Source organism: Sorex araneus, chromosome 3 (assembly GCF_027595985.1).
Source record: "Sorex araneus isolate mSorAra2 chromosome 3, mSorAra2.pri, whole genome shotgun sequence".
Classification (NCBI taxonomy): domain Eukaryota; kingdom Metazoa; phylum Chordata; class Mammalia; order Eulipotyphla; family Soricidae; genus Sorex; species Sorex araneus.
In genome coordinates this window covers 117024765-117051989 of record NC_073304.1, presented here as the reverse complement: position 1 = coordinate 117051989, position 27225 = coordinate 117024765, and the positions used below count along the sequence as shown (strand labels likewise).

At 41.6% G+C, this 27225-nt stretch overlaps 1 protein-coding gene across 3 annotated transcripts in view; it reads left to right on the top strand.

Annotated features, from left to right (window-relative positions):
• Positions 1-27225, top strand: part of ADK (adenosine kinase) — a 481956-nt gene that overhangs the window by 77396 nt on the left and 377335 nt on the right. For all 3 annotated transcript variants that reach the window (XM_055133311.1, XM_055133313.1, XM_055133312.1), the window contains one exon: positions 3138-3191. In XM_055133311.1, coding sequence (XP_054989286.1) covers positions 3138-3191 — 54 coding nt within the window. The remainder of the gene's footprint in view (positions 1-3137; positions 3192-27225) is intronic.

Sequence of the window (27225 nt, the reverse complement as noted above, 5' to 3'; positions counted from 1 at the left end):
AGTCAAATGCTGGTCCATATAATTCTGCTTGAATAGTATAGATTTAGGTCTGTTTCCTAAGAAAGATTTATTTAAAAGGCATGGGAGATCAATTTGATGAAAACAAGAAAAAAAGATGAAATAGAGTGTATTGAGATTTGAGTGAAAATCATGTGGTCTAGTGCATGGGGAAATCAGCTTAGACAAAGAAATACTACAAAGTGCTTTGGAGTTCATTTGGAATTAGAGAACTAATTTGTCTGGAAAAGGAGTCTGAGATCAATCTCGCCAATTTAGCATTGAAGTCTTGGAGACCAGCTCTAAATTAGGAGAGCAGAACTTCTGTTTTGGTGATTTGTTAAATGAATCACTTAATTCTTCCCTAATTTCCTGCCTGCCACCCTGATCCCTATGCCGCACCCAGCAGTGTTCACTCCTGGCTCTGTGCTCTGTGGTCAGTGTAATAGTGCTCGGGGCACTCTCATATGTGATGCTGGACATTGAACCCGGGTCCACCTCATGCCAGGCAGATGCTTATTCACTGTGCCATCGATTGTCTTGATTGCTTCTTGTCTGTAGAATGTCTCCCCTGTGTTATGTTAAGCTTATAAAATTCTTACCCTGAGACATAAAGACTGTTTATGGGAAAGGAGCAAAGAGATAGAATAAGAAGGGACTCTTAAGTTTGGAAACAGAAAAATTGTGCCCCCTCCCTTTTTTGGACCCTATTTAAAAGAAAGACTTTTATTATTTCCTCTTTCGTGTGACCAACATAGTTATACTTAACTTTATTGCAACACTTACCGCTATGAGTGGTTATTTTTATTCTGATTTGCTTACTTGGTGACCTAATGAAGGTCAAAAGATGTTTGCTGTTTCTCTATCAGTAGCCTGGTAGAGAAGAAAGCAAAGTCACATGGTCTGATGTACTATTCTCTATGTACTGAGCACTTTCCATAGCTTTCACACTTTCCACTTTTCCATAGCTTTCACAATATCATAAAATTTTGTTTTCATGCAGATGTTTTTTTAAGCAACTTCCAGTTAAACAAGTTGATATTTATGATTTTTTGTAAAGTGCTAACTTAGTTTTCTCTGAGCTCTAAATACCTTTGTATTTTGGTACCTACAATCATCATTCATGAATGTGAAAAAGCTATTTTTGATGGCAAAGATTTTTATATTCTTGATTTAAATTTGTATTTCTGGTATACCTTTTTCCCCCACAAGATTTTATTCTTATGTGATACATTTTTATGCATAATTTATAGCTTTCATGTCAAATATTACTCATACATTATGAAGAAAAAAGACATTTCATGCATTTTGATCACCCTATCATATGTTTCTGCAATAAAATATCTATGTAAATTGATCTAAAATTTACTTCCAATCATCCGATTATAATTAGCATGTGGGTATTTAGCAAAAAAGTATAGGTGTATGAAATTCTTGTTAAATAATTACTAAACAAGAAAATTTAGGTTATTAGAAATGCAGTTTTTAATGATGTGCGTAAGGGTAAATTTTTCCTTTTTTTTTTTAGTGCAGTCTTTGTGGATAAGTAATACTATTGCAATGAGGCAAAAAGTTCTACATCATTGGGGCCTGAGAAAGGGAGGGTATTTGCCTTGCAGACAAATACAAAAACAAAAACAAAAATACAAAAACAAATACAAAAAGACAAAAACCTTCCCATCCAGGTTCCATCTCTAGTAGTCCCCCGAGCACCAGGAGTAAGCCCTGAGCATCGCTGTGTGTGGCCCCATAACAAAACAAAATTCAGCTTCAGTGTCTTTTTAAAAATTTGAGGTGTTAAGTGTTGAAGAACCTGATCATAGTTAGTTGTATGGTAATAGACTGTTTCCTGGCCCTCTCACAGCTCCCCTCCCTCCCCAGCACCACCAGCAGCTCCCTTCCCCCCCCAACACACCCCCCCCCACGCACACCTATGTTGCTCAGTTATTTGAAATCATTGACTGGGAGATTGCTCAAAGGGCTCGAGAGCTCGGGCCCGGCATGCACAGGACTCCAGAGGGATAGTGCCAGAGACCTCCATCTATAAAATTTGGTTAGGTTCGTCTTTAATTTTGTTGGAAGCAAAGAATTAGAGAGCATTGAGGTGCCAGTTGTTGGTCCCTGGAGACTTGCAAGTGTGAGAGGTACACAAGAGGCTTGAGCTGTTACAACAACCGGCAGTTCTGTTCATTCGCGCTGTACTCAGCTTATTCCCTCGTGCTTTACATACATTGATTCATACGTTTCAGGAGGTGCTGGGAAAAGTTAAATATTGTTAATATCAATTAAATATTATCTTCAGTTATCAAAGTGCTTGGTCCCCAGTAGTACTGCGTGGTCCTTTGAGCACAGAGTTAGGAGGATCCCGGGTATGACCCAGAAACTAAAAAGAAAAAAAGAAAGAAAATCCTAATTAGCTGCTGCCTGAGTCCATAGCATATCTGAGCAGAGCAGTCAGCAGGTCCCTGTGTACAATTTCTGTTTGCTTGGGGGACCCCCCAGGGCTGGTCAGTGCTTACTCCTGGCTCTGTACTCAGGAATCACCCCTGGCATAGGTTGGGGGACCGTATGAGGTGCTGTGGGACTGTATGTTGGATCATATGACCAACCTCCGTCAGCCCGGTGCAAGGCAGGTGCCCTACTGACTCTAGTGTTCTTTACTCCCCTCTAGTTTCATTCTTTATTGGAGTAATGTTGAAACAGGAAGCCCTATATTCAATTTGTGGTACTTTAATTAAAGAAGCTTTGTGGACAGATTATTATGACTCATCTTTAATTTAGCACTTCAGAGGTTTTTATCAGGCAGTGCCATAGAGAAAGTCTGTTTACTACCATCAGCAGTACAAATACACGATAATTGGAAAGTTTCCTGTTCTAATAATATCTAGCAATCTCTAGTCTATAGATAGAGAGGCAGATGGAAAGAGATGAAACAATTGTCTCTGGTCATTGAGCTAGGTAATGACTCAATTAAGAACAAAACTTACTGTTCCTCCTGTGTCACAGTTCCTAGTCCGAGTCTGCTACAGTGTTTCTCAGAGGGTGTTGCATATGGTCCCTGTGGCTGCAGGTATATTCTAAGGGGTCAAAATGAACTTGAATTTTTCTGTAACCAGTTCGTTTTTGTTTCTTTGTTACAGGTATTCTCTTAAACCAAATGACCAAATCTTGGCTGAAGACAAACACAAGGAACTGTAAGTGGGTTAATTCCTAGGTTGACTCCCTTCAGGTAGATCCCTGTCAGCAATCCAGCTGTTAAATTTATGTGTAGTATGTTTCTACATGTATGCCATCAATAATTCTCAGGACTTTCTTCTATAGGTTTCATACAATGAACATACAGATCTCAAGTGTGCTTTTGCTAAGTTCTGAGAATGCATAGTTACTTATAGCTCAACCTATATTAAATCACCCCCAGAAGGTTTCTCTAAGCCTCTTCTTAGTCTTCCTCTGCTCTCCCTCTGAGAGAATTCTCAGAAGTAACTGATTTTGATTCCTTTTTTTGTCATTTTTTTTTCTGCTCTAGACTTTTTAATAAATGGAGTCACATGTATGTGCAGTATTATATGTTACATCCCACTTAGTGACTATTAGGAGACTTTATATGTTATATATTTTACAGGAAACACAGTTTGATCGACCAGCTTAAAATAGCAAGTGCCAGGGCCCCTGGGAGACCTCATCATGCTGTGACACAAGCTTTGCATGCAGGAGGTTTGGGTTTGATCCCCAGCAGCACATCTGGTCCCCTGAGCATCGCCAACAGAGATCACAAGCCCTGGGCCAAGAATAACCCCTGATGTGCACTGCCAGATGTGGCCCCAAATCAAGCCAAGGCAAACAAACAGAGACGACAGTTGCCACACTGCTAAACAATATTCCGATGACTGTTCCCTATAGTTTGGAGAGGAGGACATGGGTGTGGCCTCCCTTGGCCGTGCTTGGGGCTGCTCCAGCTCCATGCTCTCTGGTTGTTTCTGTAGTGCTTGAGGGCATGTGTGGTGCTGAGCTCAGACGCATGGGCCTGCGCAGGGCAGCGGTCTCAGCCCCGTGGTCCGCCCTGGCCCTGCTCATCCATTCTTCTTTACTCCTGCAGTTGGCTTTATGAGCATTACTGAGTCGTCGAATGTTTCCAGGAAAGTGTTTCATGTCTTTGTGATTAGATAAAAATTCTCGCTTGCACATGTCCTAAAAGAGAACTGTTATAATAAGTCTTCGAGTGACAGCACTATGGGTGGATGATGTTCTGTGTTTCATGCATATCTTCTATCATCTGTTATCACCTGTGTTCTCTAGCCAGAAAAATGAGTAACTTAAATTCTGCGTGTCCTTCATTTTAAGTATTAGTCTAATTATGATAAGATAAGCTTTATAAACTGCATAATAATAATAATAAAAACTATGTGAGCTAACATAATGTGGGTCTGCATGTTGAAGGGCATATTCCCTGCTCCCATCCCTCCCCCCACCTCAGTATATTTCAAGGCTTAATAACTGCTGTGTATGTAACTAACAAGGGCCTTGGATTTGCTTTTGTCATGTGATTTGCCATTCGTTGATGATCTTAATTCTTTTGGTTGCTGCCAATTCTTTTGGTTTTCGGTCTTGCAGTTTTTGACCTATATGCCCCAAAGAAAAGTTTGAGTTGTATATATCATTTAAGAGAATATTTTATTTTATTGAATCACTGACTTAGAGTTACCAAGCTATTTGTGATTGAGTCTCAGACCTACAATGTTCCAACATCAATCCCTTCTTTTTGCTTATTGAATCACCGTGATACACACAGTTACAAAGTTGTTCATGATTGAATTTCAGTCACACAATGTTCCAACACCTGTCTCTTCACCATTGTACGTTTACCACCACCAGTGTCCCTCGTTTCCCTCCTTCCTTCTTCACCAGTGTCCATGTTCCTCCACCATTGTCCCCAGTTACCTGCCTGCCCCTGAGCCTGCCTCTGTGGCAGGCACTTTACACACCCTTTCATAATACCATTTTCAAGAGCAGAATATTAAGTTAAAAAAAATGGATCATTGGATCCAGAGTGAGAGCACAGCAGGCATGGCTCTTGCCTTGCCTGTAGTCGACCCAGGTTTAATCTCCGGCATCCCATATAATCCCTAGCTCACTAGGAGTGAGCCCTGAGTGCAGATTAGGACTAAGCCCTGAGCACTGCCGGGTGTGGATCCCACCCCCAGGGTAATTGAACTCCATCCCTGTATTAAGCTGCCAACACCAAAGCGGCTTCTTCCTGACCGGTGCTTGCTGCGGCAGCATCCCAGGGGGGCTCGCCTCCGCCTGACGCCACTGAGCCTTCCGGGACAGGAGGGGTCACAGATCGACACAGCAAACGAGGTGCTTCTTGATTATTCCTGTGATTCTGTGAGGACAGGCAGAGAGGGCAGAGTGCCACCTCCAGCTTAGTCCCTCAGCATCGCCCAGTGGGGTTAACTGCAAAGCCACACCACAGCACAGCAAGAACACTGAACACCAAAGGAAAAACACAGACGCAGCTCAGTGAGCAAAAATAGTATCACTGAAGACATAAACTGCAGCAGCAGTGTCTTTAGTGCCACCCCAGGAGGCCATTCAGTGAGTTCAAAGGAATGATAATGGCAGAGTGTAAGAAAGCATCAGCGTCAGAAATGATGAACATAGTAGGTGATACAAAAAGGTCTAAGGAAGCTCTGAACAGCAGAATAACAGCAGCCCAGCTAAAGACTGAGAAGCTCCAAGATTGAGAAGGAAACAGCAGAAGGTGGAAAGTAGCCTGGACAGAAATGAACAGCACACCAGCGAACTGTGGGATGGACTCAAGAGGAGCAATAGAAGAGTCACCAGTGTCCCTGAGAACTGGAAGGCAGATGTGTGAAGAAACAATAAAGAAGTCATGGATGACACCTCCCCTGAGTGGAGACTTACAGGCAGCTCGATCCGAGAGGTCTGGAGGATCCCAGCGAGAGTAGACCCAACAGGAAGATGCCAAGACTCACTGTGCTCTAACTGACAAAACCCAAAGCCAGAGACAGAACATTGAATGCAGCAAGATCAGAAAGAACTAACGTACCTCCAAAGGCAAGCCCATAAGAACTATCGAAGATCTAGCAAGTGAGATGATATAAGCCAGACAGTGTAGAGAGGGATATAGTACCCCAACTCACTGACGTGAACATCAGTACTCCGTCCAGGTTGATTATCATTTAGATTTGTCAGAACTGTACAGAGCTTCATGGACAGGCAACAGCTTAGGGAACTCATAGCCTTGAAGCCAGTTTTGCAAGAAGCATTTAAAAAGCTTTAAAGGAAAGGAGAAATTTCCTCTCATGACGCCAAGTTTGGCGCTCGCTTCCGGGGCATATGGTTGTTCGCCACTAGATTAAGAAAGGTTAAAAACGTGGAGCAGTTAATCATCACATGGACTTTACTGACTTATTTTCTGATAATTCCATTTGCCATTCCTTTAAGGTTTATTGGAGCAAGTAATATGAAATTGTAATGCTGCCAAGAGGACAGGCTAGAGGGGTGGTGGGAGGGAATCTGGAGATGCTGGTGAAGAGAAGAGGACATTGGTGGTGGTACTGGTGCTAAAACATTGTTACTGTGACTGTAGTTCCATTGTTCATTGATTTGCTTGAGGGGGAACAATGTGAGACTTGTTACTGTGTTTTTTTGTTTTTTTTTTGCTTTTAGGGTCATACCTGGCAATGCACAGGGGTTACTCCTGCCTCTGCACTCAGGAATCACACCTGGCGATGCTCAGGGATCATATGGGATGCTGGGAACTTGGGTCAGCCACATGCAATGCAAATGCCCTACCCACTGTGCTATTGCTCCAACCCCTGTTGTTACTGTTTTTGCATATCAAATATGCCAGGGGTAGCTTGCCAGGCTCTGCCATATGGGCAGGATACTCTCAGTAGCTTGCCTGGCTCTCTGAGAGGGACAGAGGAATCAAACCTGGGTCGGCCGTGTGCAAGGCAAACGCCCTAGAACATTGTATGCCTAAAAAAAGAGAATATCCTAATGCCTCCCCCTCCCCCCAAAAAAGCTGTTCATTAGATAATCTATTTGTCTTTATGACTATAATGGCCAATATATCTTTATGCATAATATCAAGATTTTGATAAAAATATCAAATGTAGGGCAGACATTGTAACAGTGGAAACCACAAAAATGGCTGGATTCCAGCTTCTGGGTTCTTGGAGACAGCCCGTGAGAAGCAAGCAAGCCAGCCACCAGATGTCTTTCGAGTTGCGGCTCTGTCGTTCCAGCTCGCAGAAACTTCACACACACCAACTGCTCCGTCAGCGGCTGCTTCAGTCCCCTCAGTGGCAGCTTCTCCCTGGCATCTCGCAGTGGAGGCCGGGCTGTGTGTGCACGGCCCCTGCTCAGAAACTGCGTATATGTCCGGTTATGATGCGGCTGATCAGACTGTGCCCAGAACAGCCAGTAGTGTTGACTCTACAGCCCTTTGTCCCACAAATGAGCCAATTCCAGTGGTTGTATATTCTATAGTTGTTATGTATATATTTTTTGAATCCAGGATTTTTTTTGCTTATCCATGGAAGGCACATGCTCTTATACTGAATTACATCCTTGGCCAAATAATTATTATTTTTTGAGGGTAAGGTTGGGCTTTTGGTGGCGCTCACAGACTTCCTAGCAGGTTCAGGGCCCCTTGTGTGGACCAGGGTTTGAATTGGGGTCAGCCACACGCAGCACAAGCACTGTACGCCCGGTGCTATCTCTTTGTCCCCGAATGATTGCTTACGGCAATTAATTTATCAAGTCACTGCTTTCTAGGAAGTGGATCAGAAGTCGCAACTCTCATGTATTTGGAAAGATATTTTCCCTTAGTAAAGAGTTCTCAGCAGGCAGTTTCTTTGGGTGATACATTCATTTCTTCATTCTTTAATACATCATGCATTCATGAATGCTGGAGATTAAGCCCGGTGCATCATGCACGTGGAGCATGAGCTCAGCCATGGGCGATGTCTCTGACCCATATACCATAGCACTCTACTTCGAGAAATAAACCCTAGAGCTAAGAGTTGTAGAATGACTTACTTACTACATTTAATGACAGTGCTGAACTGGAATCCAGTTCTCTGGATTTCCATTGAATTGGCACTGTATTTTTTCTGGAAGGAGGTAGGGAGGTAAGAAAAGGGGCAGAGATGGACCCAGTGTGGCACCTCTGGGGACTGCTCTCCCTTCCTGCTGCCTCCTGATTCGCGTTGAAATGCTTCCATCTCACACCAAGTGGCAGTATCCTAAGAGTACAGGTAGTTTTGCTCCCTTCCCTTTGGTGTTGTTCCAGTGACAGACTCACACAGTTGTTCATGCCACTTTAATACAAAGGTTTTACACCTTGGAAGGGTTTTTTTTTTTTTTTTTTTTTTTTTTTTGCGGGTATTGGGGGGATGGTGTGAGGGCATTGTTTGGGCCACGCCTGACTGCTCAGGCTTTTGGTGGCTCTGCATTCAGTGCTCACTCCTGGTGGGGCTCTGGGGAGCATGTGTGGTACTGGAGATATAACCGGCATCATCTGCGTGCCAAGCAAGTGCCTTAAGCCCTGTGCCCGATCTCTGGTGCAGGTGGCACTGTTTGGTAGTGGTGCTGGCACACCGTTGGTGTCTGAGACCATGCACTTCTCTACAGTATAGGGGATACAAGTGGCACGGTCAGGTGGGGCCAATTTTTTTTTTTTAATTTAAATTTTATTGAATCACCATGTGGAGGGTTACATAGTTCTCAGGATTATGTCAGTTATACAATACTCAAACACCCTTCCCTTCACCCGTGCCCATATTCCATCACCAACCACCCCATTATACCTCCCGCCCCCTCCTGCCCCCCCAGTCCCCGCCCTTGTAAGTGATAAGTTTCACTTCGTTTACGCTTTATCTTGGTTATAGTCCATGTTTCAACACATAACTCACTATTGTTGCTAGGGTTTCCCCCCCCAAAAGAAGATAGTCCCACTGTCAAGGAAGCATTTGATGGCTCTCCATTGCTGAGAATGTAGAGATATTAAGTCCCGCTGTTTGTTACATAACTTTTCTATTTTTTTCCCCCCTCGTCCCGAGCCACCGAGATCACGCCTGTTTAGTAATCACCACGCTGCCTGACAAAGCGAAAACAAACCAAAAAAGATGGTTATTTCTCGTCATCAGCCGGCGTGGGGCTCTGGCTTAGTTGATAGTCTGGTAGAATGTCTGCAAGCAGTTTCTGGAACCAAAAGTAATACGCTGGTATCGGCCCCTGCTCGAGATTCCACCAGCGTCCCGCTGTTCCAAGTACATAATAATTTATTCCCTTGTATCCCATTCCCACGCCACCAGGTCCGTGTCAGCTTAATGGACATCATACTATGGTTAACGCCACGCCGTGTTTCTTCCCGAGAAAGAAGGATATTTCTTCTCAGCTGGCGTGGGGATATGGCTTAGTTCAGTCTATAGAGATGGCTACCACTTTGGTAGCCTTCAATATTTCAGCAAAAGACTTACTATTCTTGTTAGGATTTCAGGTGGGGCCAATTTGAACTCAGCCTCATAGCTACAGAGCAGGTGACGTTCAGCTAAGCCCCATCCTGGTTTCCCCTGTAAGACCCATAAACGGTTTAGAATGAATTTAGTAGGTTTTTGTTTGTTTGTTTGTTTTTTGTTTGTTTTGTTTCATTTTGGAACCACTCCCAAAACTCAGGATTTACTCCTGACTCTATGCTCAGGAATCACTCCTGGCGGGCTTAGGGAAGCATATGGGTGTCAGGGATGGAACCTGACTTGGCTGCCTGCAAGGCGATACCCTACCCACTATACTGTTGCTTCGGCCACTGAACTGCGTAGCTTGATCATGACTCATTGACTTAGAAGCTCCCTTAGACCTGTCACCACTATTGAGTGACTCGAAAAGAATTAAACGCCATATATGCCTCGCAGATACCAGGCACTGTTTATCTGTCCAACCAGAGGGGCTAATGCAAAGCTTTTTAAACAAATTTATTCCATTAGTTCTTAGAGATGCTTGTGAAATAGATACATATGACCACATATTATGTAATATATTTTGAAAATCTTTTTCCACCTTTTCACCTGCATATTCAGAATTTTGATTACATCTTTATTAACACCATGACCCTTTTCTCTAGACTAATAAAGTTTTTTTTTAGTGTAAGATGGTTGATTCCATATATGATAGTTCCATTAGAATTTAATTCTAAGCTGTAAATGCTCTTAAAATGGATTTTTAAAATGTAGTCTTGATCTTGGTAAGGTGATGATTATGTATTGCTTCTAAAATTGATTTTTCAAAAAGCTCTTCATAATTATATTCACCCTTGTACTTGAGAAGAAGCTCTGCTCATAGGAATGAGCACCAACAAGTCTGTTTTGACTAAATATGCCACCAAATAAATCTCAAAGAACCCCAAACTAGTGCTGATTGGGTTAATTGTAGGATTTTATACATACCCCAAGTGTGGTCCTCAACTAATCTATGACCTGAGTTCAACCTTTTTGATAAACTTCTGACCATAGTCTCTCTTCAATTAATAGGATTTCAGTTTCTTTTTTTTTTTCTTTTTGGGTCACACTAAGTGATGCTCAGGGGTTACTCCTGGCTTTGCACTCAGGAATTACTCCTGGCAGTGCTTGGGGGACCATATGGGTTGCCGGGGATTGAACCCCGGTCGGCCGCGTGCAAGGCAAACGCCCTACCCCCTACCCGCTCTGGCCCCAGGATATCATAGTTTCTTATGTTTTCCATACCAGGATTATAACCTTTTAAAGGATAATATAGATAAGAAAATTATTGGCCCTGTCAGAAAAGAAAACATATTTTAAGAGATAACATTGAACTGATCTCAGGGTCATGTATTAATGATAGATGAATGAAAATGGTCTATCCATGGCAAAGCCCTAATACTCACAAAGGATAAATTCTAAGTTGATATTCTCATACTGAAGATACGTGGATTGCCCTGAACATGGCATTGGAAAAAACAGATTGAGTTTTGCCACAGGCATACTTAAGAAATAGGGGATTATTATAGGAATTTAACAAATCAAAAGGAATATGGCCAGAGGTTTGATGCTTAACTTGCATGTGATGGACCAGATAAGTCCCTGGCACCCCGTGTGGTCCTCTGAGCCTCATCAGGAGTGACCCCTGAGCACAGAGCAGAAGTAAGCCCTGAGCGCTGCTGAGTGTGGCCTCAAAACAAAAGATTCAGAAGAATCGAGGGGAATATTATGATCTTGTTCTGGTGTAGATAAATGAATTGAAGCTTTTTCTGTAGTGTGTGCCTGGATGGGAAGGAGGAGCTGTAAGCCAGGTGTGGAGTGGGAAAAAATAAGGACAAATTGGAGTTTTGCCTTTCCTCTCTGTAGCTTCCTGTGGCCAGGGATAGTCTCTGTAGAGTGAAATGGCTGTTGTTGGACTTGAACCCTTCTTGAGCCACCTTTTGCTTTTGGAGAAACTCTCCAGTGTAATGATACTTATAAATGGGTTGCTCAGTTAACTAATTCACTTCGGTCTTTTGGGCCTCCACACCTGGTGGTGATGGGACTGGGGTGGGGCTGCATCAGACTGTTCTCAAAGGTCACTCCAGCACTCCAGCGTTGCCCAGATCTCTATACACAGGCGTAGGTATTGAACCTGGGTGGGCCCATCTACGTGCAGAGTGTTCCTTCCAGCCCCTGCACTCTGCCCAGCTCCCGAGTCAAACTTTATTAGGAATAACATGAATTTTGACATTTTAGGTACCATTTATGTCTCTGTTAGCAACTAATTTAACCCTTGAAAAACATTTCCACCATGAATTATCTGTTTTAAAAGTATGGAGTAGGGGCCAGAGAGATGGTACAGTGGATAGGGTGCTTGCCTTGCATGTGTCCAACCCAGGTTCTATCCCCGGCGTCCCATATAGTGTCCTAATACCCTTTAGCAGTGATCCCTGAGTGCCCTGAACATTGTTGGGTGTGGTCCCCAAACAAACAAAAATACAAGTAGTGAGCAATTGGATAACAATTTTTTTAAATTAAAGAACAAGAAAGGGGTGTGTTTTTAATTTTACATTTTAATATATCAACCTAATGAGGGAGATATAATTATTCCCATTTTCCAGGAAGCAGACTTGGAGAGGTCCTATAGTTTGTCTCAGAGAATGGTAGACTGATTAGATTTCTGATAGTCTGTTACTGCTTTTTCCTTTTATGGGCCACACCCAGTGCACTCAGCACTTATTCTTGGTTCTGTGCTCAGGGCCCTGTGTGCTGCCAGGAATTGGATGGAGGTCAGCCACGTACAAAACAAGCACCTTAACTATTGTTCTGTCTCTCCAGAAGCTTTTTGTTTTTTACTTTGGCTAAATTAAGTAATTTAGGCAATTGACATTTTTCACTTCTGTGTGTGTGTGTGTGTGTGTGTGTGTGTGTGTGTGTGTGTGTGTGTGTGTGCGCGTGCGCGCGCTCGCTATTGTATTTTTTGTTTTTTGTTGGGATTGACTAAGGTAAAAAATCTTAGAGGATAATCAGAGCTACTAATGTTGTTGAATAAAATACTGTTTTTAACAAAACATTTCTTGATCTTCATTGTTTTAATAAAAATTTGTTCCTTGTGATACTGGCTCCCTCTGTAGAATGTCATTAAGATTGCAACTTGACTTTTCCTGTTATTTGGTAAAGGAATTGAAAGATGATCTCTAATGGATTTTTAAATGTACTTATACAATTGTATTTTGTATTTGAATCTCAAGTATTTTTGTGTGCAGATGTTACTTTCATAATGTGGTCCATTATGTCTATGTGAAATCTTAATGGCCTGTGAGAAGTGACGCTACCTTCCCCAGACATTCCTGCTACTTTACAGTGGTTTTTGTGATTTAACAGAAGAGACTGTTGGCCTCTGCTCTCTGAAGGACACACTGCTGTGAGAGAGACTGAGAAACGTTTGCAGATTGACTCATGGAGAAGTGAGACAACAAAATGTAGTCTGTGATGTTGGGTTTTATCTTGGGAGGAGGCGGGATGTTAGAAAATGTCTGAAAAGACAGTGATGGGGCTGGAGAGACGGCGCAGATGCTGCCGTGCATGCTCAGCCTGCAGGAGACTCAATCCCTAGCATTACATGGCCCCCAGAGCACTGCAAGGAGTGACACCCCCTCAGCCCCCCCCCCCGAAAAAGCATGAATTCATGAGTAGCACTCCCTGGGTATGATCCTCAAATCATCTCTCCCCTCCACCAAAAAATATCGTAAGTTTGGATGTAATGGGTGTTCATGTCTGCCATCTACCCATGTTTCATCAGTACCTGAGTAATAATAGTATCCAAGCAATAGTAGGAAGGTATGTACTGTGGGAACCACCAGTGCCACCAGGCTTTGCTTGACATCCTCCAGGCTGTACTTGGCTGCACTTGGGGGATCTCTGTGCTACTGGGGATTGAATGTGGATGGTCTCACACATGGACCCCTTGACCCCTGTGTTACCCCCCTCCCCGCTGTCCTAAATATGTAAAGTATGGTGCTCAGCGGTTATCCTGGCTCTACACTCAGGAATCACTCCTGGAGTGCTCCGACCATATGGCATGTTAGGGATCGAACCTGGGTTGGTTGTATGCAAGGCAAGCTTTCTCCAGTCCCATATATATGTGAAACAGTTTTAAAAGTAACCCAGTTTAAAAGTAACCTTTGTCTTTTTTTTTTAACTGACTCCTGCTTAACTTCCAAGGCTTAGCTCAGACTGATACTTTCTCATAACTCTCTTTCTCTATTACACCCTTGTGTAAGTCTGGGATTAGTCTAGTATAAATCATGGAATTTGTATCCTGGATTTGACACTTTTGTACTTTGCCTTAGTTATTTTTTCCTGTAAATGTTTCTTAATGTAAATTGTGAGAATAACTCATTTGTTGTGAGGATTAAGTAATAATGTTTATAGTGATTATTAGTATGGAAATTTGGTGTAATCCTCTGATGTGAAATGAGTCATGTACATATATATGGTCTTGTGGGAAAATAGTTTTTTCTTTTGCTTATTTTTGTTTAAAATATTTGTAATTTCTGGAATTGTACTCCAGACTACATAAATTATTACTAAGTTGTTTGAGATTGTTTTACTCAGTCTCCAACAAAGATAGGATTTGATCTTAAAATAAAGCCTTTTTTTTCCTCTGCAAAGAGATTAATCATGGATGAAAGCAAGGACTATTTGTCTGCTAAAGAAAGAATAAAAAGTGGAATTGGATAATCGCTGGGGAAATAAAGATAGTCATTCTTGGACTTTTTACATGTAAAAAATGTTAATATTTGTATGATGTAATTATTCTAAGTATCTTCAAATCTTTTTGTAATAAGTGAACCACAGAAGTCTGATTTGCTTTCCACTTGGAGAGCTTTTCTTTAAAAAAATTTTTTTGAAGGAAGCAGAATAGGTTTATTTAGAGAAAGATGAGGGAAGAGACAGAGCATACACATTCTAAAGAGAACTACAGAGAGGGGGCTGGAGCGATAGCACAGCCAGGAGGGCATTTGCCTTGCATGCAGCTGACCGGGGTTTGATTCCCAGCATCCCATATAGTCCCCCGAGCACCACCAGGAGTAATTCCTGAGTCCATGAGCCAGGAGTAACCCCTGTGCATCGCCGGGTGTGACCCAAAAAAGTGGGAAAAAAAAAAGGACTACAGAGGGGCGAAGTGAAGAGCACCCATCTCAGGTTGAGGTGTCGAACCCATCTCCAAGGTGGAAAATGTGCCTAGGTGAAGACTTTTTTCTGTTTATTTTTGGGCCACAACTGGCGGTGCTCTGGGATCTTTCCTGGTGGGGCTTAGAGGATTGATCCTGGGTTGGCTGTCTGCAAGTTAAGTGACTTACTGCTCTTACTTACTATGGCTCTGACTCAACCTATTTGAAGGTTTATGTTAAAATTTTGATTTGCACCACATGTATTTATCAAAGTTATCCTGAAGGAAGTAGTCTGAGTGCTAGTTGTTTTTTATATTCTTTGAAAAATATTTTTTAAAACACTAGTTTTAAATGGGGGCCCCATCTTGGTGGGCTTGCAGGACCAAATGGAGTGCCTGGGACCAAAGCTGGGTCAGTCGCATGGAAGGCAAGTGCTCTGCCTGCTGTCTGGCTAAAGTTGTTATATTTTAAATGAAACAATTCTTTTTTCTTTGTAAATTTGTTTTGGTGTTTTTTGTTTGTTTGTTTTAGGCCACATATGGCTGTGTCAGGGGTTATTCCTGACTCTGTGCTCAGATATCACTCCTGGAGGGCTCTGGGGACATTGTGAGGTGAGGTGACATGGATAAACCCGGGCCAGCCACGTGCAGGGCCAGCACCTGCACACTGTACTGTCTCTCCACCCTTGTGAAAAACTATTTACAGAGAACTTTTTCTTTAATTTTCATGTTTGTATATATATATATATATTTTTCAAAGACACTTTTGTTTAGGGCTGGAGCGATAGCACATCGGTTGGGCGTTCGCCTTTCATGAGGCTGACCCGAGTTCGAATCCTCCGCCTCTCTTGGAGAGCCCGGCAAGCTACCGAGAGTATCGAGCCGAGCGGCAGAGCCTGGCAAGCTACCCGTGCGTATTGGATATGCCAAAAACAGTAACAATAAGTCTCTCAATTTATTGGTGCCCGCTCTAACAAATTGATGTGTGTTTAAAAGATAAAATTATACAGTACCTTTTGTTTCCTTTGTTGGTTATAACAATGTCTTCCGGAGTTTAAGTCAGGTATAAATTCATTGTTTACTATGGAGTCTCTTACCAGCCATATGAAGAAAAAGACTTTTAGACATAGACACTGTCATTTATATTTCTCTGTACTAGGTTCTTATATATATTTTCTATCTTGATTGAGAACTAATATATAATAAAGTCTCACTGTCTTCTTGGTATATATAGTTGAAAGGATTTTTTTTATCTTAGATTTTCTTTTTTTATCTTAGATTTTTGGTCTATAAAATTTATTTTAAAGCCATATTTTCATAGTTGTTTTCCTAAACCTGCACAGATCAAGTATTTATTTGAATTTGGTGTAATCTTACTAACCCATCGTTACTTGGAAATACAATTTGTATGATATGAAGCATTTTTTGTTGATAATATCAAGCTTTGTATGTGGGAACCACTTGTGTAATGTTCTTATACCATCTTCTCTCTTATTTTTTTTTTTGCTTTTTGGGTCACACCTGGTGATGCACAGGGGTTACTCCTGGTTCTGCACTCAGGAGTTACCCCTGGCGGTGCTCAGGGGACCATATGGGATGCTGGGATTCGAACGTGGGTCGGCCGTGTGCAAGGCAAACTGCCCTACCCGCTGTGCTATCTCTCCAGCCCCTATCTTCTCTCTTCTGACTGTGATGGTATACCTGTGTTATAATGTGGAACTTAAGAAATAAGACTCAGCGTTTTTAGGATTCTGTGGATCATCTCATTGATTTTCTTTTAGCTTCCACCATTGACAGTTCATCACTTTATTATTATTATCCTCAGGCCACACCTGTGGGCAGAGTGAATAAAGCCCTCATGCAAGCCGCATTGTAGGAATCAGATTAGCTATAGTTTAATGTCAGTCCACAGGGGTTTTATTTAAAACCTTTTGAATTTAATTTCATCTGTTTCTGTTGGGGGAAAGGTCTGGGCTCCCCTGGGCTGTTCATAGGGGCTCTTCCTGAAGATGCTCAAGAACGCGCCCTGGTGGTGCTCAGGAAAGCGGAGTCTGGCCCTCAAGGCAGGCTGCTGCCTTATCTTGTGTATTAACTCTACAACCCAAGCATTTTTATTTTAGTTCTTAGCTTAAAAAATTAATTAATTAATTAATTAATTTATTTATTTATTGTTTTTGCCACAGCTGCCCAGCATCAGGGCTCTGCAGTCAGGAATCCCTCTAGGGGAGCACCGGTGGTGTTGGGTGGTTGAACCTGAGCTGGCGTTTGGAAGGCAAATGTTGAGTGCCTTACCCGTTGTATTATCTTTCTAGCCTTTTTTTAAACCATTTTTTTTTCTTTTTTTAAGTCTTAAGAAAGTTAGGTTAAAAATAAATCTGGCAAGTTTTTATAAAAAGGCGTTATGGTTCTTAAGGCCTTCTGCTTATAACTATTTTACATGCAAAATATTTGGTGGTAAAAGAGATGTTTATCTAGCTTAAAATCATTTCATTTTCCTTATACAGAATTGCTTATGTGGTACTACTTAATGCTTAACTTACACAACTCTTCTCTCATAGGAGTAATAAAAATGTCCCTTGGGTCTAGATATTTTCAACTTTAGACAATCACTTGTATCACTTGTCATCCCATTGCTCATCAATTTGCTCGAGTGGGCTCCAGTAACGTCTCCATTTGACCCTGTAGCGTACTAGTGTAGCCCAGTGGCGTCTGCTCTCTCTAGGAACACAAAGAGCCTCAAACCGTTCTTTCAGGGTCACGACAAAGAAGTCTGACCATCTTGTAGGTGGGCGGCCAGGCGTTCTTTTGATGTCCCATGGAATCCAGTCAGTAACATCTGTAGTCCAACAGTTGTCTCCAAATCGCCTCACGTGTCCGGCCCATCTGATTTTCGATGCCTTGGCAAACGAGATGGCGTCCCTGATCCTTGGTCATCGATGGAAGTTGAACTCCGGATCCCCAAGTTCACTTGAGTGAAATGTGATACTCCAAGCATAGCTATTTAGATTCCTCTTTGGGATACCTGAATAGGGTCTCTGAGGCTTATGTTAGTGCAGGAAGAATGGTGGAGTCACAGGTTCTTTGTCCTCTTAATAACTTCTTTGATGCTCTTGAAGGCATTCTATGCTGCTCTCTTCCTCCTGCACAGCCCAGGTGCCAGGTCATTTGTCATGTTGAATTCTCTACCCAGGTACATAGAGCTGCTGCATTCAGAAATGTTTGTTTCGTTGAGAGAAAATGGAATGTCAGAAACTAGTCCATTTCTCATGAACATTGTCTTTGTGAGATTCAGCTGCGGTCCGACCTTTCCACACATTTGAAGTTGGCCAGCATTAGACAATAAATAAATAAATAATCTGAGGCATACAAATTATAAATGGCAGAGAAAAATTCATTGGGTCTTTTTAATCCAGTGATGTTTCCCCCCATTTTACTAAATTGTATCTATTTTGCTAACGTACATCCCAAATTTTGAATTGGCCCTGTCATCAGAGAAGCAGATTTGTCTTTTGTTTTCGAAGTTTGAGTTTTGTTGAGTGAGTCTGAGTAAGCTCATGGCAGACAGATTTGCCTCGTTCTCTCCTTCCCAGCCAAAGCCCGGAGGAAGCAGTGGGTCAGTTCCCTCTGCTGGAGACTCAGGGATGAAGTTCACGTCGATGCTTGATACTCGCATGCTCTTCAGGCAGTTGGAGCTCAGTGACTTTTGTCACTGGTAGCTTTTACATTGCGAACGACCTATCTCAAGAGTATGTTCGTATGTGAATGTTACTTACCTTTGGACTGTTTTCTTTTGTTTTGCTTTTTGGGTCACACCCAGCTATGCTCAGGGGTCACTCCTGGTTTTGCACTCAGGAATTACTCCTGGCGGTGCTTGGGGGACCATATGGGATGCCGGGGATCGAACCCAGGTTGGCCGCGTGCAAGGCAAACGCCCTACCCGCTGTGCTATCGCTCCGGCCCTGGACTGTTTTCTAAGTTAAGAATGTGATGTCGTTTGTTCAGGTTCAGAACCTTTCTGTCCTGCTCATTGGGGGCTGACACCCTAGGGGCTCCTTAGCTTTCTCTCCCGACTGGGGCATGCATCTGCAGCTCCTCGAACCCGCCCCTCGCCTGCGCACAACCTCTGGAAAGTCAGTTTGCATCCGCCGTAGTCTTCTTTCTTTAATCAAGGTTCAGATTCCTTTAGGAAAATATTCCAGACTTTCAGAATTCAACTGAGTGAAATTTCCGTCTTAATGGACTTTGAATAAACAATGAATAAACACCCACTGGTGAAATGGGCGGTGGCATCTCATCCAGCAGAAAGGGGCTTTAAGGCGCTGTACCAATGAGAGTGTGCATGTGTCGGCGGTTGGGGGCAGGAATGAAGGACTATTACGAATAAAAACTTATTATTATTATTTTATCCCAGAGTTCCTGTGCTGTGCCTGGGGTCAGGAGGCAGATCACCTGCCTAGTGATGATGGGCCAGTTTAAAATTTCATCTCTGGGGATCTTTGGCTCTAACTCCGTATGCACTCACATGGGTCTTAGCAAAAGGACTCCATTTTGAGTGGATTTTCTAGTTTTTTTTTTACACCTTCTAAATTAAGGTTGCATCCAGATGTTGTGTTAGAGGAGTTATTTGTGATTTCCTGTTTACTTTTCCTCCTCTGGATGTAAGGAGCTAGGTAGACAGTGCCTCGAGCAGGGGCCAGAGTGTGAGTGAAGACGGGAAAGCAGGTTAGCACATTTCTCACTGGAGACAGTTAGGGGCAGGGGAGATAGTACAGAGGGGTTAAATCACTTCCTACATGAGGGGCACCTTGGTTTGATCCCTGGTAGCACATATGACTGCATATGATCTCTGAGCACTGCTTACTGTGGCCCAGATGCCCCCTCCCCCTCCACAAGACAACCCCACCCCCCACCATTTCTGCAGTGTGTAGGTCTCATGTCTGGGAGAGCAACACGATGCTGAAGAGAGAGCACCACTCAGTTTCAGGGCCCCATTTTTGATACAGACATGGGTAGGTCAGTGCCCAGTGACCACCGAGAACTCTAGGTCTTGGCGACACTCATGCCCACCTGCACCAATAGCTTTAATACACGGTCACCAGGAACTTGACCTAGTATGAGCAGGACCCCAGAGCCCAGGTTTTTCTGAGGCCATCAGCAGGTGAAGCAGATACCTGGGTGGTGGTCCCACTTGGCTCCCTCTCTACCCAGGCTCCCTGGTCTGCGCCTTTCTCACGTCCTTAAATAAATACTTCATTTCAACCCCAGCTTGGTCATTGCTTCCTTTACTTTTTAAATTTTTTGTGCTTTCCATGAAATCCTTGGGAGTTAAATCAGGGACTGGGCACAGTGGTGGGGTGGTCTGTGGCTTTGTGTGCCCTGCGCTGACCCCTCCGTCATAGATTCAGACCTCTCCCAGGGCCAGGGTATTTTCATCTCGTTGCCTTTGGCGCTTGACACTCTGCCAAGCATATTGTTACTTGGAGAGTGACGGTGTTATTTTTTATTTTGACCACACCTGCTCAGGGCTCACTCCTGGCAGGCTTGAGGGACCATACGGGATGCTGGGGATTGAACCCAGGTTTGCAAGGCAAGCACTCTACCTGCTGTTCTATCTCCCGGCTTAATGCCAAGCATATTCTTAAAGCTCAAGATATTTTTAATGAGTAAATACTATGCTTAAATATCTGCAACTTAATTTATTCTTCTTAAGATTTTTTAAATTTTCTTTTCGGGGGAGGGAGCCAGGGTCTTTCCCAGCAGACTTGTTCTAGGGGTCCATGCAGTACTGGGGATCAAACCCAGTGCTCCCACATGAAAAGTGAACTTCGTTAATGCTTCTTGCAGAACTGGTTTAAAGACTATGAATTCTCTAAGCTGTTACTACAGAAGACTTTTAGCCACTGTAAACATATTCTGATTGCTTAATACTGAATATTCTAGGAAAATGTAAACAAGCCTTTCATATTTCTTAAAAGAAATAGAATTGTCAGATCATTATTGTGGTATAACTGTGGTGATTCCCTCCTTACTTAAGGTCAAATAAATAGAGAGAGGTGGAGGGAGGGGAGCTCGGAGGATGGGGTTGAGTGTGTGTGTGTGTGTGTGTGTGTGTGTGTGTGTGTGTGTGTGTGTGTGTAATTTGTCATTTAGTGTGTGCTCTCTCTTGGCTATTTTTATATCTAGTTTATGTGCTACTTTTTAATCACAGAGCTGTTTCTCTGTTTCTGTGTGGTTGGGCAAATTGTAACCAACATGTTCCCCCCCTTCTCTAGAAATGTTCTCCTTGAGAGTATTCCAAACCTCTCTTGCCCTCCCCAACTAGCATGGCCTTGATGGTCCCTCAGGAGTGTCACATGACCTTGAACAGCTCCGGCCTTACTGACTTTAGAATTTGGATTCTGCTTCTCTCTCCTTCTTTCCTGTTACCTTTTGAAAAACCTGGTATGAAATTGCCTGACCTCACTTTAGTTCTGATTTTGTTTGCAGTTTGTTTACATTTCTTCTCATGATTATTAACCCTTATAGTTCTTGAAGTCCTGACCTCATATGGATTTATGGTTTGATCACTGTTTAATACACGACTAGCACTCAAGAACTTTGATTTGTTAATAAACTGTTAAATAGCCCCACTAATTTCATTTGATTTTTCAGACATGCATTTTTGTGTCTAATTTGTATCTAATTAGTCCCCAACTAAACATCACTATTATTAAGCACTATGTTTTATGAAGACTATTTTGCATTCTCAAAAATACAGGGATTTTGGGTTGTTTTTCTGGACCACGCGTGGAGTTATGTTACTCCTGCTCTTTGCTGAGTTTTGCAGGAGGGGGCGGTGCTGGCGGTGCTGGGCTAGAATCAGGACTTGGCTGCATGTGAAATCTGGGCTTTAGCCCTGAGCTTCTGTTGTTAGCTACAACCATACACAATTGGTTTTCATAATTAGAAGTTCTCATAATTAGAAATTAAACATGTTTTAATTTTTCAGGTATACTCTTGCTTGTAAATGAGTCAATTTTTATTATTCATTTGTAGTAATTTATAATTCCTTGTAATGTAATCTTACACATGTATATATGTGGTATGTGGTTATAATATACATACATATTTTAACAGTATCTTATGTAATATATGTTTCATACAATGTATGATTTTAACATGTAACATATTACATGTAGTATTTATAATACGGAATTCCTTATAATTCAGATTTTTGGTTTTGGGAACACACCTGTCATAGCTCTGTGATTACTTCTGATTTTGCACTCAGGGATCACTCCTGGCGGGGCTTGGGGAACCATACGGGATTCCGGGAATCGAACCTGGGTGGTTGTGTGCCAGTCAAGTACTCTATGCTCTGTATTATCTCTCTAGCCCTAGTAGGGTTTTTTGGGGGGATGTGGGCAGGATCAAATCTGGCGATGCTCAGGGGTTACTCCTGGCTCTGCACTCAGGAATTACTCCTGGCGGTGCTGAGGGGACCATATGGGATGCCGGGGATTGAACCTGGGTCGGCTGTGTGTAAGGCAAACACCCTACTGGCCCCAGCTAATGTAGATTTATAAAATGTAGTTTTCCCCCAAAGATAGAAATTAAAAATTATTTTAACATTAAGGCGATACCCACCAGGTGGCGCTATTTTTCTTGTTTTGCTTGAAAATAAGGCATGCGTATAGACTCTTCAAAATCTATATTCAAAGATAATATTTTGGTTGTGGAGATCTTCAAATGTTATAAACTTCACTTTATATTTTTGTCTTTATAAAAGTAAAATCTATGTGTTAAGGTGAATATGGCCTAGAATCTTCTAATTAATATGGTAGAGCACCCATTACCTTTAATTTAATCTTAAAACAACAACTGACTGGAATTTCTTTTTAATATTGACATAGTGAAAAGCCTTTTGGTAGTTATAACCACTAATGTGTGAAAGATGCACACATCTTATTTATTTATGTTTGTGTTTATGAAGAGGTATATATAATTAGTACTTGTGTTTTAGTTTTTATATTTCAGGTAAACAATGCTGCTACCTGAATTACATATTTATTTATTCAGGAAATATGTTGATTTTTTGTTTTGTGGATATTTTACAAAGAAAAGAGGGGACAGTTGGCTTGGATTTAAAGGAAAAACATGTCTTCTTAATTTCTAAGTAGAAAGAAAGCAGTTGAGTGGTATAGTACTCATCTAGCTGCTACAATTATCAGCTAACCTTCATTATAGCTAAAATTTTAGATAATGAAATACAGCTATTGGGGCAAAATGTGAAAGATTGAGGTAGTGTATCTAAGATTATAATGTGTTTACTCTCTGATTGTACCATCTTTTGTGTCAGGTTATGGGATTGAAGGATAAAGATCTACTGTTATGTAAATATTAAACAGAGTCATTGTTTACTGTACTTATGACTTATATTGACATTTTTTTTTTTTTTTTTTTTTGCTTTTTGGGTCACACCTGGCGATGCACAGGGGTTACTCCTGGCTCTGCACTCAGGAATTTCCCCTGGCTGTGCTCAGGGGACCATATGGGATGCTGGGATTCGAACCCGGGTCGGCCGCGTGCAAGGCAAACGCCCTACCCGCTGTGCTATTGCTCCAGCCCCTGACATTTGTTAAGTTAGATCTTAAACTTGCTTTTATTATACATTTGATTATTTCTTCTGGAAAGACATTATTTTATACTCAGTGTTCTCTCTCCCCCTCTCTTTCTTTCTCTTTGTCTCTATGTTCTTTCATTTTCATTCTTTTTCTTTCTTGCATAAAAGATTAATTTTGTCAGACCACGTATTATAAAAATCAAATATTTAGATAGCTTTTTTTGTTTGTTGGGAATTGTACAATGGCAGTATTCTTTTGTTTTTCTGGATACTTCTGACTTTTTATCTTGTCTTGTTTTGGGACCACATCCTGTGGTGCTACTCCAACCTAGTAGCTCCTTGTGGTATTTGGCGGGAACACACCTGCATGCAAAGTCTCTTGAGCGAAAATGGACCATCACAATGAAATCGTGCAGCATGATAATCATAGTCTCTTGTGGGGAGCATCCCTGGACTTCCAGTTTTTTAGAAGAGAAATCTCATCATCAGCCCGTCTTTCTATGGATCCTGAGAGTTGCTGAGCGCCCTGCCGTTCTCAGAGAGTGCTCACGCCTCCTTCTGGGTTTCATACCCCTTTACAGAAGGTCTGTGAGGACATAGCTATTTTCAGCGAACAGTGCTGGGATGGTTTTCTTGTTCCATTATCGTTTTGTAAGGAATTAAGTTGTTTTCCAGAGGTTATGTGATATGCAAAGTTGATCTATTGCATAAGCATTTGAGAACCTAGTTGTATTTTATCAAGTCTGACAGTAAAGATACCTGTAAAAATTAGGAGATAATGCTTCTCTTTTCAATATGTGCTTTTAATTTGGAAGCATTTAAGTGTTTCTTGGGGCCAGAGAGCAGAGTGGGTAAGGTGTTTGCCTTGCATGCAGCCATTCTGGGGTCCATTCTCATCTCCTTATGCCCCCTGAGCACAGAGCAGGAGTCGGGCCTGAGCACTGCCAAGTGTGGCCCAACCCCCACACCCGTAACAAACAACAAATAAACCAGGCATTACTTATGTTACATTAAAGGGTATATTACTTTTACAAATGAGTGAACATTAAATTAAAAATAATTTTAAAAAAGGTTCAAATGTGGCTCTGAGGGATAGATCTAAACCCTCTTTGGCGTAAGTATGTTGTTTTTAAAGTGTAATGAGGCCCTTTGATGGAAACATAAAACTTAGGATCCTCATTCTTCATCGATTCATCAGTGGGGCTTGCTGAGTTTCAGCGAGGTTAAGTGGTTTAGTCAAGTATATTCGGCTGGTTTGGAGCTTAGCTGATACTTGTGTCACTCACCCTTGCTTGTGTGTGTGTTCGGGCACACCTTGTGCCCCAGCTGGTCCTGCTATGCTCAGAAGTGACCCTGGGCAATGCTCAGGGTGCCTAGGTTGACATTGCTAGCATTTAGTGAAATGCTGATTTCACTAAATAGTGATTTAGATAGCCTCCAATCTAGGACCAATTCTGAGGTCCATAAGTTTAAAAATATTGACATTTATTCTCTGATAAGTATATAAATTGAGAAAGATTTTCCAGCTATAATAAATAGTGCCCTTTTATTTTTTCAAACTCATAAAATGTCTTGTAAAAGTTTGCTATATAAAGTATGAATGTTCAAGCAGGAGATGGGGACTGGTGCATGAAATGGTGCCTTAGTGTCTTTATTTAAAAAAAAAAAAGATTGTCTCTGTTTATCTCTGTCTCTCTGATGTAGGAGTACTGCTAGTTATTCAGTCACTGATTAAGCTGACTGATGTGGGCATGAACTCCACAAGTTTCCTCTTTTTTTATTTTTATTTATTTATTTATTTATTTATTCTTTGCTTTTTGGGTCACACCAGGCGATGTTCAGGGGTTACTCCTGGCTCTGCACTCAGGAATTACTCCTGGTGGTGCTTGGGGGACCATATGGGGTGCCGGGAATAGAACCCAGGTTGGCCTCATGCAAGGCCCTACCTGCTGTGTTATGACTCCAGCCCCAAGATTCCTCTTTTTTAAATAAAGGGCAAAGAAGTCTCCTTTTTTATTTGGAAATTTTTAGTATTTTACTCTATTAACTTGTTTTTATCACTGTAATTGATAATAAAGCAACAGTTACAAGATTCTTTGGATCTTTATGGCAGTCCATCCGTAATAAAAAGGCACAATATATTCTTGTTAGAAATTAAGAGGATGATAATCCCATATTGCTCTATCGGTGAATTTGCATTTTCTTTTCCCATGTTGAAGCTCCTGGTTGGGAAGCTTGTTCTAAAGCCTTTTCCTATATTCAAAAAAATTGTAAAAGGAGTTTTAGGCCTATAAAATCAGGGCTGAATCTGGGTAGTTTTTAACTTGAAAGAGAATCAGGATAAATTTTATTGTCTCCATTATTGGAAGGACCTTCTTCATGTGGAAATGAGATTTGATTTATTGATTTCTTTTGAAACGTCAGGGACAGAACAATCAAAGGTGGATGGCACAGAATTATTCTGGCTCAACAAAGGAATGCTTTCTAGTAAAAAATAAATATAGAAATAGTGCAGCTTGTTTTTGAGATAATAACGTAGTAAAGTACACTAGACTATATTGTGTAGTAGAAATGTTCGCAAGTGAATCAAGAAGTTATGATTACTTTGGATAAATAGCCTTGAAGATCATGTTATTATATGTTGGATTTATTTGTTCAAAATACTTTGTGCTTAAGATAAGATTTTGTTTTGTATTTTCCTTTATGGTGCTGGGAGCCAACTTCGACCCTGAGCCATATCACTGGCCCAGTAAGAGGATTTAAAAAAAAATTTTTTTTTTAAAGTAATTGGTTTAACAGATATATTCCATTTTTATGTCAACTAGTCAGTGAGTGAACTTGAAGAGTTGTGTTCTGTGATCTTAGAATGAGGAGTGTAGTTAATCCTAGTGGGCTTTGTTCCTTTTATTGTGTGCCATTGGAGAGATAATGCTTTGGTAGTAGAAGCTAAAGAGGAAGGGCTTATAAACTTTAGAAAGGAAAATAAAAAACACTTTGAACATGTGCATTGAATGGAAGTGTTGAGGAATAGTTAAATTTTTTTTTTAATGTTCAGATATTTTTCTCTGCTCTTTTACTGTCGTTCCTTTACCTTGCATTCCAACACAGAAATATTTTATAGCCAATATTTATGTGAAAGTCTCCTTAGTTTTTTTAAATTTAATACCAATGAGGTCATTTGTAATTTAATCACTAATATAATGACTGTATTTATACACATTGTGTTACTTCTGTATTTAATAGTATTTGGATGTGGGGGGGATGGGTTAGCTTTTTTTTTTTCCTTCCTCCAACCCCCACTTACTAAAAGAAATGAATGCTCTACTCTTTCTAGTTATAAATGGATTAAAGCAAAATATTTGGCTGTATTTTATTTGCATGTGAGTTTCTGTTTCTGTGTCTATGCGTGTATCCTATGTATCATTTATGTTATTATTTTCAAAAAGAGAATTGGGATTTCATACTATCATCATTCATACACATACACATGCAGTGTGAGTTGTTCATCTGACTTTTGCTGAAAGCTTGGCATAGGAGTTAGATTTCTACCGGGTTTCGTTAGGAAATGAGGAGGTGACATGAGCCCAGAGGAAGTACTTGACTGGTGATAGACTATAACCTGTCTTCAAAATAGGTTTTTTTTGGGCCATAGAAAGTGCAGTGGTTAGAATGCACTGCAAGTCAATGACCTGGGTTTGACCACCAGGTCTCCTAGGCTCTGCTAGGTGGGACCTGGAGGACCCCAAGCACTGCTGGGTGACCCTGCTCATCCCTGGCGTGACAGGTATGGCGTAACCACCTTGGCTGGCGGGTATTGCTGGAAGTGGCTCTGGGCCCCCAGAGAACTACTTAGGAGACACCCCATTCTCCGCTCCCCACCCCCGCAACCCCCCATCCCCCGCCACAAAAGATTTGTGGTACTATAGAATCTTGCCTTCACA